Source organism: Buteo buteo, chromosome 3 (genome assembly GCF_964188355.1).
Source record: "Buteo buteo chromosome 3, bButBut1.hap1.1, whole genome shotgun sequence".
NCBI lineage: Eukaryota > Metazoa > Chordata > Aves > Accipitriformes > Accipitridae > Buteo > Buteo buteo.
The window spans coordinates 51,097,490-51,111,206 of NC_134173.1; the positions used below are offsets into that span (position 1 = coordinate 51,097,490).

At 40.4% G+C, this 13,717-nt stretch overlaps 1 protein-coding gene across 2 annotated transcripts in view; it reads left to right on the forward strand.

Annotated features, from left to right (window-relative positions):
- NECAB1 (N-terminal EF-hand calcium binding protein 1) overlaps window positions 1-13,717 on the forward strand; it is a 71,048-nt gene that overhangs the window by 14,688 nt on the left and 42,643 nt on the right. For both annotated transcript variants that reach the window (XM_075024363.1, XM_075024364.1), the window contains exon 3: window positions 2,797-2,905. In XM_075024363.1, coding sequence (XP_074880464.1) covers window positions 2,797-2,905 — 109 coding nt within the window. The remainder of the gene's footprint in view (window positions 1-2,796; window positions 2,906-13,717) is intronic.

Below are 13,717 nucleotides of genomic sequence, written 5' to 3' on the forward strand. Positions count from 1 at the left end.
TTGTGCCATCTTGGTTTTTAGCTCTTGTAGATCTTGACATTTTATTTTGATGATAACGATGATTATCTCCAGCTACAATCTGTCTTTTCATATTAAACATTTCAAAATGTTTTTGTTGAAGCAGACGTTTAATTTGTACAATTTTGAAACCTCTTGATGATTACATATTTGAAGACATATATTCAAGTCAAAGAAATTGAGATAGTAGCAAGTAAAAGAGTGAGGAAACATCTCAGCTCTGCTCTTCAAATCTGCATGCCATAGTACAGCATGTAGTCACAGGATTCAGATACTGCCTTTATAATAGGTTCTTCACCACTATAAAATTAGGCCACGATATGTTGTAGATTAGTCTGGTGCTTAGGACATCTTAGTCTTATCCTCTACAGTTGTTCAGTGCCCTATGAGCGATTCAGTATGTTACTGAAGGAAGAGAAAGACACATGTGAACTTAAACTTAGTGCTACCCAAAACAGAGTTATGAAGTGTTGGGCTTTGAAAATATTCTTTATGCTTCATGCAAAGGCTCAATCAGTTTAAATAAATTATTATTTAGCTACCATTTAACCATTCAAACTTCTAAATAAAAGCAAAAGGTGGATCTTCTTTCTCTGGCTTTTTTTTTTTTTGCTGATTATCAGTCTTGCATTTAAAACTTACTGCACTAGTCAAAGAGGAACAAATTGCCCTGTTTTAAGGAAGTTACCGATTTGCCTCATCCTGATCCATGCACTTCTTCTGAAGTCATGCCTGTACAGCAAAGAAAAAAGGACTGTTATTCTTCAGGACAGAAGCAAATAGCTATTGCTGAGGGATCCATGATGAAATCTCATGGACTTCTGTGAGGTCAGCTTTCCATTTACAAACTTCTTTCTTTCATTTTTTTAACATCCTGCTGACAAGCATTTGTTGGTTTCTCAGATCACCTTCTATACAATGTCATTCAAAGCGCCGTCCAGGCTCTAGGTCATTTCAGCATGCAGAATTATTTTATATATCTTCCTTTAATTAGTTCCTTCTCCTCAGCCTTGAATCATATACTCAGGAAAAAATCACTTGTGCTGACTGTCATATGCTGTTTAAATAGTCATTGTGATATGATTAGAGGCCAGAATTAAAGTCCAATGCTCCTTGCACCCCAGAGTCCTGCTTTCCAAAACAGACAATAGCCTAAGTCTGCCACTTCTGTCACTGCAGCCACAGCCACACTGGGGTGGGACAGGCTGTCCAAATTGCGGCACATTTTATCCATTTCTGATGTCACCAATAAAAAAAAAAGCATGCAAAATCTGCAGTATAGCAACTTCTCTGGGGTTATCAGACACGCGTAAGCGAGGTGGGATACAAGTACAATCCTTTCTTCAGTGAAATGCTCTAGTAGTTATTGGAATACCCTTTAGAAAGCATTGATGGTTGTGCAGAGTTCAATCTGACAAAAGGAGGATAGAGCCTCAATCTGAAGTGGTAACATCCTGAAAATACCAGATGAATTAATCTGTTCAATACATCTCATCTCAAGGATTTTCCGTCATGTAGTCAAGGACTTGCTATAATTAAAGCTAACTTAAGAAACAGATGAAACAGACTCCACTAAATAATGTAGTAGTGATTGTAATAAGGACTTTCTCCTCTTGAATTAATGTACATTCCGTTACTGTTCTTCTAAATGTTATCATATGGTACTTCCCCTTCCTCTGAGTCCCATTAGTCCTGCAGACACTTTCTAACTACATGGACATGTTATTGGTGATGATCAGGAGGAGATGATCAGGACCCATGTGGTGATGGTTGGTTTTTGTCTCAAACAATGAGAACAGTGGACACTTAGGAAAAAAAGTCAACTTCTTGATAGTTGGGCTTCATTGTATATTAAATGGTCAATTCAAACTCCATCTGAAAATCCATCTGCAGATTTTTACTGACCTCTGATATATGTCCAAACCAGTTTTCTCATTCCTATATTTTGGTGTACTCTCCAGATGAATTACATGCTGGCAAATAGAAATTTATTGTTTTCTATGCTGACCAAGAAAATGAGCTGAAATTCTTTCCAGTGGAAGAGGATACAAAGCTGGCTTCCTATTCCATGAAAGTCAATTTTTTAAATAATTTATTTAGTTAATTACACACCAAGCATAGAGCTTTTTGAGAAAGATATGTTTTACGAAGAAAGAGAGAATCAAAATGCTGCAGACCAGTGCAGTGTATTGGTTAGTGTCCTCAGCTAGAGAGGAGAGCCAGGGTCAGATCCCTGCTGCTATTGAATTGTGCATGTGAGTCTCAGTCTCCCATGTGGGAAGCAGGGAGCAGAGGAAAGAAAGAGGAGGAAAAGGAAAGGGAAATAGCTCTAGATAGCTGAAGACATTTTCATTGAACTAACATGTCCCACTCAGTCTCAGGAGGTCACTGATCTTCCATGCAGAGGCAAGGACACAGGCAGGGAGCAAGTAGGGGAAGCGTGGGGCAGGATGGGGAGAAGCCACAGTTAGTGGGATCAGGGCAAAGACAGGACTCTATTGACATGTTTGTCAGTAGAGGCTTACCAAAACTAAGCTATCTTTGCTTGAAGGATAAGAAGGAGGAAGAGTAACAGAGTTACCAGGCAAACTGAGAACTCTGATAAAACAGCTGATGCATTTAGCATCATGTTCTTTATCTGTCTTGATCAAATATGTGAAGTTTCTACATTTAATCTGAAGTGCTAGAAGTTTTTAATAGTTTCCTCTTCTACTGCATGAAGTAAACAAGAAAAGCCATAAATGAAACTAAGGCACTTCCATTTCTTCATTGTTTCAGATGATGGAAAACTGTCCTTTGATGAATTCAAAGCTTACTTTGCTGATGGAGTTCTGAGTGGAGAAGAACTGCATGAACTTTTTCACACCATTGATACACACAATACTGAGTAAGTACCCCCTTCTTACAAATACAGTCCCACCCTCTGTACCTCAGAACAGAAAAAAGGTATCAGCCTGATTTTAGAAAACAAGTCTAAGAAGAATGCTGCTTCAGGGAAGATAGGCTGTGTCATATGGCTCTAAACCATACAAGTGAAGTGTTTCTAAACCCTGTAGAAATACCTGCATGTTCCAATAAATGTGATTTGGGTACTGAGAACACAGGTTGGAAACTGGATGCCTTCTGTGTTCCCCACCCATGTTAGTAAGGAAAAGGGACTGTGGTCTCCTTCAAGCTTAAAGATGAGTTCCTCAATTCTTGATCACACTTTGCTGATTCATTACATGAGATGAATACTTGGACCGGATGTTGAGCAGGGAAAAAAAAATAAATTAAGAAATCATATATAGTAAAGAGTAGAAAAAGCCATCCTGTCTGCTGCTGGCATGGTAATTGTGTTGGTGGTGTCACTTAGGCTGTTTGGATATCCCCATTACGGTTGGGCTTAACAAGGCCACAGGGAAATAAGCTGACAGGAACTTCATGAAGTTCAACAAGGAGAGGTGCAAAGTCCTGCACCTGGGGAGGAACAACCCCATGCACCAGTATATGCTGGGGGCCACCCATCTGGAAAGCAGCGTGGCAGAAAAGGACCTGGCATGGACACCAAGTTGAACATGAGCTAACTATATGCCCTTGCAGCAAAGAAGGCAAATGGTATTCTGGGTTGCATGAGACAAAGTATTGCCAGCAGGTCAAGGGAGGTGACCCTTCCCCTCTGCTCAGCACTGGTGAGGCCACACCTGGAATGCTGGGTCCAGTTCTGGGCTCCTCAGTACAAGAGAGGCATGGACGTGCTGGAGACAGTCCAATGAAGGGTTCGCAAAGATGATTAAGTGACTGGTGCACCTCATGTATGAGGAAAGGCTGAGAGAGCCGGGACTGTTTAGCCTGGAGAAGAGAAGGATCAGGGGGACTTCATCAATGTATATAAATACCTCAAGGGAGGGTGCAAAGAGGAAAGAGCCAGGCTCTTTTCAGTATTGCCTGGTGACAGGACCAGAGGCAATGGGCACAAACCCAAACACAGGTGGTTCCCTCCGAATATCAGGAAATACTTTTTACTGTGAGGGTGAAGGACTGGCACAGGTTGCCCACAGAGGTTGTGGAGTCTCATCCTTGGAGATATTCAAAAGCTGTCTGGACATGGTCCTGGGCAACTGGCTCTAGGTAGCCCAGCTTGAGGAGAAGGCTTGGACCAGATGACCTCTAGAGGTCCCTTCCAACCTCATCCATCCTATGAGATTACAGCTGAAGAAGAGAATGAATTTCCTTTTTATTTGCTTTCTGGCCATCTGCAGTTATTCACAACAGGTGTCCCATTTACTGTTAATTAGGAGGGTGTTACTAAGCTAGTGGTTTTTAAATCGGACTATTCCTGTGGTAGAGAAGGTCCTGAGGAGAGGCCATTTATTGCTTTTGCTAAGAGGTTATGAAGACATCGTGTAGTAATCATGGTGTGGGTTATGATTCTGGTTACAAGGAGAAAGTACACTGTAAGTCAGTATTGCTTTTCTCAGCTGCATACAGTGGAGCAACAAGTATTAAGATGGTATCACAGCCCTGCCTCCTATGTTAACTGTAAGAAAATGTAGGAGAAGTGTAACAGGACCTTATCTCATCCAATGTCAATCTCCACCCTGTCTCTGGGTTTTTTACCTTCCACAGGGAAACAAAACCAACAGGCTGTGATTTTGTGATTCATCTACTTCGTAAACATCCAGACACTAACTCACGGTGAGATAGCAGTAGCCTTGTTCCTCAGACACATGAATTTGGCAATCACCTTAATACTTTAGGACTTGCACATTACCCCAGGTAGCTCCAGACAGGCCTTTCCCCTTGGCCAGCTCTTCCTGACAGTGACTCTCGTATGCCTTTTTCTCCTTTGGATGTCTGTGTCACAGCATCATGCCCCTCCTTGTTCCCCTCTTTCTCAACTTGTGCCAGCCCTCCTCTGCAAACACCCAATTGCCATGACAGTTGTGTATCACGAGCCCCAAATGCCAGCCCCAGTCCAGGCCCCTCGCCCTGGTGGCCTGTCAATGACCAGGCCTGATGCTGACCGTTGACATAACTACCCTTGCAGCAGAAGGCCTCGAAGTCCCTTTAAATACACAGTCATTATGCAGAACCACATTTCTTTTCTGTCTTAAGAGCTTAGTTGCTTTTTTATAAACGTGTATGAAGTACTGTTCATGAGCAATACTGTCTGTGTGATCATATGGAGATATGAAATATCTACAGTTAGGAATCCTCTTCTAGATCTGTTCTCTGCAGTCCTAAAAGCATTCCCATGGGCACATAATTCATATAAACAGAGGAATATATCCCCTAGGAGTAAATGCCTGTATAACTCTGTGGATTTGTTTTTTAGCTCTGATCTCGCTTATGTTTCTGTAAATCAGGCATAACCTCCCCAGAATCATTAGATTTAAGACAGCACAAAAGAAGCATGGAATTGGACTCCTAATCCCAAGGCCATCCTAAAGCATTCAGTAAACCATTCTGTGCTGAAGATTCTTGGTGCTAGGATGCAACAAAGACAGAAACAGGTTTCCCAGGTGTATCGTTCTCCATAACAACAACACAGGAGAAGCAGCAATATAAACAGGTTACCTCTTATCATAAGAAAAGAGGAGAAGGCTGTCATTATTTCCCTAATTTCCCATATTTCCCTAATTTGTCACAAGTACTTACGTGCTATAAATTCAAAGCAGAAGGTTGCAGAAATACTGCTAAATAAATAGGTACTGTGTACGGAAGAAATAAGTGTAACGGTTTAATTTCCTCAGGTTTCTTAAAATCAGTGGCAAAGACTGAGAAACAAATATGATCTTCAGCAAATACAGTGCACGCAGTCTAACTAATCTTAGCAAAATGAATCACGTGCTTCTTAGAACACCCTGGGAATTTGCTTAGCAGATTAAGGACCTTCACAGAAATTTTTAACCCGGAGTCAAAGACTCATTTCAGAGCCAAATACTCATTCATACAGCTTTGGACTTCCTCCTGTGCACCACATAACTGCATGAGAGTTGTTTTATTTTACCATTGATTCCATTTGTCTGAATTTGTCAGGGAGCATCCTGATAAAGGCAAATGTCCTTGATGACTACATAAGATTTCTAAGAAAAAAGATAGATGTTCTACATCTATTTTTCCTTTCTTTTTATTTGTAAGCTTTTTTTTTTAATTTGTAAAATATTTTTATTTGTAATTTTTTTATTATTTGTAACCCTTTTTCTCTTTAGCAGAGAATATCTGGATCTGAAAAATATGTAGAAAAGTGAGAATAACATTAATTTTTTCCTCCTGGGAGATAGGCATACCTGAAGAATAGGTGTAACTTTGCCGAATACTACAGTTAGTAGCTGAGAACAGGTAATGAAACTGGCACACCAGCCATCTGAGGGAGGGATCATTCTCACTGTCCAAGAAAAGCCTGGCAAAAAGCAGGGCACAAAAGTCACAGACAACCGTGAAGGATCATATTTTCATGTATTTCAGGGAACTGAACAGGTGGAAGACTAAGAAAACCTATTAAATTACTTTTTTCCAATTAGAAGAAAGGGCGCTTTCTATTGACTGGTTAACATTTGTTATAGAGTAGAACCTAGATATAGATAATAAGAAAACATGCTTAAAGCTTAAATTTAAAACAGCAACAAGAAGCTTTTTGAGTATGTTTTTTTCATGAAGTCTTTAACTGATAAAAGGCTTAGTCCCTGACTTTGCAGCTGAAAAGTATTCTACACTGCTTGATCTTTCTCTTTGACAGGGGCAAATATATTTCAAAGGCTTTCCCTCAGCACCTTTGATAGCTTTTGAGAACCCTGTCACCAGGCAGGCAGCAAGATGGAGCATGCCAAATATCAGATGGATATAGCAAAGAGAGACAACTTGGACAGTATAATATAAATTACTCTTTTGTATAGTTTTCCAGCAAAAATCACATGAAGCAGATATAATAATGAGGCAAAAACTTTACTCACTGGCATTTGCTGAAAAGGGCAGATTATGTAAAATGTCTCAAATTAACTAGCTGGCTAAGAAAAGTAGCAAAATGTTCATTGAACCTTGGGAAGTTTTGTAATGTAAGCATTAGGAGAATCATGTACATATCAAACAATCCCCAAACCACCTATTTTGTGATGTTTTCACTTGCAAATTACCCGAGGGAATGAAATGAAAATCGTGGTTTGTGCCTGTAATTCCCAAGTAGTTTATGGCTGGTTTTCAGTAGGGGAGGGTGAGAAAGTCTACTCACCTGTGTATCTAGTAGGAGATTTGCACAGATTATTTTGTCTCTCTCATCCAGTTAAAATACAGACTCTGTCAAACTCTGGGAAAATCATTTATCTTCTCTCTGCTTCACTTAACTATTTACAAAATGCAGACTGTAGTTCCCTATCCCAGAAATATTTTTGTAAGCATTGAGATTATGCAGTGATTTACACTACACATAAATGCCTAGGACAGATGGCTAGGGAAGCATGTCATGATCCACTAGATCATTTCTTGGCGTATCTCAAGACTTCATATCCAGCTTGTCACAAGAGCAGACTTTGGGTTGTTTCCACCTGCATTAAATATTTTAGCTCTGCCAGCATTCAAATCCTCACTATCTGTGTGCATGAGTCTTTGTACTTCAAAGCTTGAGGATAAAAAAGGAGAGGTGGCCTTGGGGTGATATCCATGGGCCACAAGCTCAGGAAATCTGAATTCCCTTCTCAGCTCTGTTGCAGCAATCTTTCAAAAAAATATTCAAAGCATAAAAGACTTACACTGGCTTAACACTTTTAAGGGAACTAAATTAGCCAGGTATTAAAAACCCCTGTTAGACAGATCCTAATGTCAGTCTTGTTGAAGAGAGATTTAGAAGATTATTAACTTTTTAAAAGACCAAGCCAAGCTAATGTAGCATACCTGTTACAAAGCAGATGGGCTATGGAAAACTGCTAAAATGAGCAATTACCATTTTCAATGTGACAGCAGGGCAAATAATAGGGGGGTTAACTTCCCAGTAATTAAGGTTGTGTCTGCCTAACTATGGTCTCTGTGCCTTGCTATTTGGTGCAGACAGGTGTTATCTTTTTATGAAGTAAAAGAAGAGTCAATTGGTACTGCAGTGACCATAATCACCAGGCAAAAGATGGGTAAGAGTTAGTTACCACCACATAAAGTTTCCAAGAGAGAGGTTGAATAGGAATTCATTATGCCAGGATGAATTTCTATTTATAATTTGTCTAGACCCTAAAGTACAGGTTATTCATTCAGGGTAGATCATGGCTTTTACTGAAAATTTGCATTAGCTGAGGATCTTTCTTCAGTACATCCTTTGGACATATATTTTGCAGTTTATGAATGTACTTATGTGTAGACTGGCTATTTTTTTCTTTCTATTTCATAAAATCTACATTACCTTTTTATAACATTTTAAATATTAAATAAACACCAGTAAAGACACGCCATACAAATTGATTGCCTGATTTTTTGAACTTCCATTCCTTTTTTATTTTGATACAGTCAGAAACAAATGTATAAGTTAATATATACCAGGTACGACATAGATTAATAATGATGCTATCGCTATCTAGACAACCAAATTAGGTGAAGTAGTGTGTCCGTGCAAAAAATAAATTATTTTTTCCCATATCTTAGTCCTGCTACAATGTTTTACCTTTCTTGAAGGTGTTTTAATACAAGAATTGTATTTGTAAGAACTGGCAATCAAGAAGATAAATTGTAAAGAATTAAATTTGTGGTGGGGTCTTCCATCCACTGAACCATAAGCTAATATAATAATTAATTTATGGGCCAACTACTAGATACACAGAGTTACATAGAAGTTCCCCCCATGGGCAGACTAGCTGATACCTGTTCACAAGGCCTTAAAATAAGTTGTTGGTTTTTTTAAAAAGCCTCCTGTGACCACAAACAAGAGGACACTGGACCAATGGGCCACTGTGGTGACCCAGTGAATGCCAGTCTCCTGTTTGTTAATGAAGGCAGGGAGATAATACCAAGAATTAATTCATACATTAAATTAATGTTAACGTTCTTCAGTAAAACAAGCAACTTCTGATTATTCAGAGATAGTGTGCTTCAAAAGCTACAAAAAGAGACAGTAGAATGCTTTGATTAGGCCATACAACTAGCGTTCCTGATGTATAATTAGCACAAGGTGACTGCTTTAGGGGGGTACCAGTTAACTGTTCTTCCTTAAATGCAGTTTCCAGTATTGTCATTACTTCAGATTGAAGCTGAAAGCCAATTAGGCGTTTGACTTCCACTGCAAGTCACTTCTATTTGTGCTTTCCAGGATCTCACGAAACCTTTGGGCAATCCCTATGCAATCACATACCATGAAATAGTATAACGAAGCTGTTACGGAAGGTCCCCATTCATATGCCCTCACTCTGTCAGTATAAGAAAAGGCTTTGCATTGATTCAGCAGTTATTAAGGTTTTGGCTATTACAGCTAGGTCTCTAGGTTCTGGTTTCCTAGCATGCGCTTAGCACTTGCATCTACTGCAAAGCAATGTCTTGTATTTACAGACCCTTAAAAAAAGAAAGTATAAGCAAGAAATCGAGAGCAGTGATTATTAAAGACTTAAGCTTCAACCTAGAGTTGTACAATGATCCTTCTCCCCTTATTCATAATGGTTTCAGTGTTTTGCAGATAGCCCAGAAATAAGCACACTAAGCATTTAGGCAACATCTTAAGCTCTGTTGAAGGTATCAGGAGGCCAAGGTAGATCCCCACAGTGTGTTGAGTAGGAGCCAAGCCACCACAGTACGAGTTAGACCAATGTGGGGGCACAGCTGTGAGCAGGGAAGGAGCAAGAGGAAGAGCTTATCTTTGCCTCCTGAATTGATGTATATTTGACATGACATCTATGTTATACATTTGTAATGTCACAGTTGGGAGCTTGTCGGTGCTTGTCCTGAGACATCAAAAAACCCCTCAATGCACTCTACTTGAAAGCTGAATTAACCTCCTCAGAGTTTTGTGAGGGTAAAGGAAACCCGGTGGGGTTCCTCACCCCTCTCTGCCCCCACAACCTCAGCTCCAAGCTACACAGTGCTCAGTGAGGCTCTGCAGGGCTGATGGGAGCTACGGGAAGGGTGTTGGAGGCAAATGCAGGTGCTGCAAAGGCACCAAAAGTCTTTCCCATGGCTGACAAGGAGGGTCACAACACACAGCTCATGGAGAACGTGGTCTGCAGGTCATAGCTGAAGTAATTTTGAAGACGAAGACCCACATGCTCTGCTGTCTCGGAGCATTCTGGTTATGAACTCCTCTATGAAGTGAATGTGAAACACTCATTTTGGTTGCATAGCAATTTGTGCTATGATGGCACGAATGTAAATCAATACACACAGCTCAAGGCAAAGGCTATCACGGTCTGATGCTCAAAGCCACCTGAAGATAGAAGTGAGCTGGTGATGTTAACTATGAGAAGCAGTTTATGTTTTCAAAAATTGCAGACTTTTACAAAGACAATACCTGAGAAGTTAAGGTTGCAACACCACTCCTCAACCCTAACGTTTCTTAACATATTCTCCTAAGAACTATTTTTAGGAGCAGATTGGAGCACAAGAGTATTTTATGGATTAAATAGGAAGAAGAATCATGGAATGTGACTGGCTTTGCTGACTTTCCACCTGAAAAATATTGAAGAATTTTTTTGGTGTTATTTCCATTGCTATTTCATTTCTTGGCCCTTTTGAATCAGTAAATCATAACGTACACACCAAATCCAAATCTGAAGATCTTCTTCCTCCCATATTTGCATCTAATCAGGAACAAAAGTCATATTTTTATTGTAAACTTGATATTTTAAGTACTTTAATAATGTGTGCATCATTCCTACTACCTAGTTTGTATCTTAACCTTTCTATGAGCTCTCATCTGGTTTCTATATCCAATGTGTGTGTACCTTCAGTGCAGCTGCCTGGGGGTTGTAATATTGCTGAAGAAGCTATTTAAACTCCCAATTATCCCAACACAGAAAATCCTAACTTGTGGGGTTACCATTCTCTAAACAATTAATAGATTGCATTACCTGGACTTCGCATTTTACTGAATGCTGCAAGACAGTATTGCAGCACAGTTCAGCTTCAGAGAAGCTAGCTCTGCAGGAATATAGCTGTTTTGTTTACATGTGTTATTACCTGAATAATTGTAGTGAAAGTAGAGAAAAGTATCAGCAGCACAGGTCTTTATATACATGGAGAGAAGCATGCAGGAAAAGTTTGAAATTTGTGGCTTATGGGGTGAACACTTTCACAGCTCATTTCCTCGGTAAATCTGCCCCTGCTTAATTTTAATGTCAACTGTGTACGAGCCTATATTTCAGCAGAGCAAGAATCCTTGACATGGTTAATGGTTTAGTGAATAGATTTTAGCAGTCATTGCAAATGTAAACCTCCCTTTTACTCTTATCCTTCTCCCTTCCCTCCCCTGAGTCATAACTTTCAGGGAAATTGTTTTTGCATAATGGCATCCTCAGGGAAAAGGTGTCAGAAGATAAAGAGAAGATTTGGCAAAGTTACAATCTGAGAGATATGCAGAGGATCTCAAGGAGATTCAGTCTGCAGCACTGCCAGAGAGATAGTGCGGTAAATGCTTCACCGATTACTGACTCATATGAGCCAGTGGGGAATCAGACTTGTTTTTCTCACTTTTCTCATTGGCAATATGAAGTCCTCAGCCAGGGCCTTAGTTACAAGGTAGGAGGGATGCTAGAACTATGGAGGCAGACCTGGGGCACAGGCAACCTCCCAAAGGTAGGGAGGTCCCATTAAACCTTTGCGTGTGGCACAAGTTAAACTATGCACAAGCCAGAGATGGGTTTGGTGAGGACCCGAGAGCCTCAGCCACCTGCAGCGCTGAGCTTGTGCTGGGCATTTGGGAGAGTCTGTCATGCTGCATGTACTGCACATGTAGGGCTGGGACTTGGCACTGTGAAGACACATCTACACATCTAGACTTGCATGTGTATGTGTCAGCAGGGTGTTTAAGGCTCCCTCATAGTCAGTGAAGTCACTGGCACCTAAGTAATTCTGCTCATATAGGCTTCAGCACTGTTGCCCAGTCATAAGGCATTTAAGATGCTCCCACCTGACACATCAGCCCAAGGTGGACAGGATAACACAGGAGATGTGGTTGGGACATGGGTGGTGGGAGAAATGCTGGAGCATCTGAAACAACACTAGATACCTGTGTTATACCCAATTACTCAGACTTCTGTTAGCTGGTGTACTAAAAAAAAACAAATTCATTGAATACACTGGGGCTCCTTTGCCTGGCAGGGGAGGTTGGACACCCAGCACACATATGGCTGTCTACATTTAGGACTCAGCCTCGAAGTGAATCCACCTCCCTCCCTCCTGCCCAGGTCTTCATTAGCAGAGCCCTAGTTCCTCCTTTGGGTCAAAAGAGAAATGCCGAGATCATCTGCCCATCCAAAAGGATGCGAATTTGATGTCTGAGAGCAAGAAGTTGGTTAGCATTATCCTTGCAATTGTGGGAACCATCTGACTGCATCAGCCTGCAGCCCAGTATTGTGCACTGAAACCAAAATGAAATGCATGTTACATGGGACCACAATGCTTCCTTCAAGACTCTGGTTGTAAAGATAACAATGGCAAATCCTCAGTAGTTTAATAGTGCTCTAAGGATAGTAATTATCTGTGCCTTGGATGGTTTTCTTTTGTTTCAGTTGGAAGGCATATTTTAGTCTCATGCTATTGCTGATTTATCACGGTTCAATACAAGCACACAGAAAAAAATAATGAACTTCTAAGTACAATGAGGAAAAAAAAGATTTGCTAAAACCAGCATGAGATACAGACAGGCTCTTTAATTAGGTGAACTGCAGGTGAGTGAAAAGTGCCTTTTTCTAAAAAGGAATTATTGAATGCAAAAAAAATTACAGGAGGAAATTAATCCATTGGGTTTTGACCTTTTTTTAAAACTACAACTTTTCAATTAAGTAAGAATTCCATAGAATCATGGAAAGGTTTGGGTTGGAAGGGACCTTAAAGATCATCTAGTTCCACCCCCCCTGCCATGGGCAGGGACACCTTCCACTAGACCAGGTTGCTCAAAGCCCCATCCAACCTGGCCTTGAACACTGCCAGGGATGGGCCAGCCACAACCTCTCTGGGCAACCTGTTCCTGTGCCTCACCACCCTCACAGTAATGAACTTCTTCCTTACATCTAATCTAAATCTACCCTCTTTCAGTTTAAAACCATTATCCCTTGTCCTATCAGACTTTTCAAGACAATAGCTACAGAAATCAGTTTGGAAATGAAGTACAGAAAAAAGGCAAGATGCTGATCAGAATGGGCTGATTATAGTTTAGTATTTCATGACTGAACAGAATAAGTTCCCTGAGAATGACTTACACAGTCCTGATGCTAACAGATCCTCTGGTCAGACAGACAAGCTGCAAAGAGAGTTGCTTGGAAATTTTCCATATGAATGATTATTTACAATGGAAAATTCAGCTTTCTGCAGAAAAAAAAAAATTAGAATTGCTCACACTGGGAAAATCAAATGGTAATGAGTAGTTTCAATTGCATGACCTAAATGGAGCTGACCTAGAATGTTTCATTTCAGTTCAATTCTTCAGAAGATAACATTGGTTTCCTAGCAGTGAGCTCATTGCTTAATGATAGGTGTAGTTTGAGGGCCTGGTCCCTTCCAGAATCTGAGTTTCCCAGAGAACCACAGCAGCTTTGGT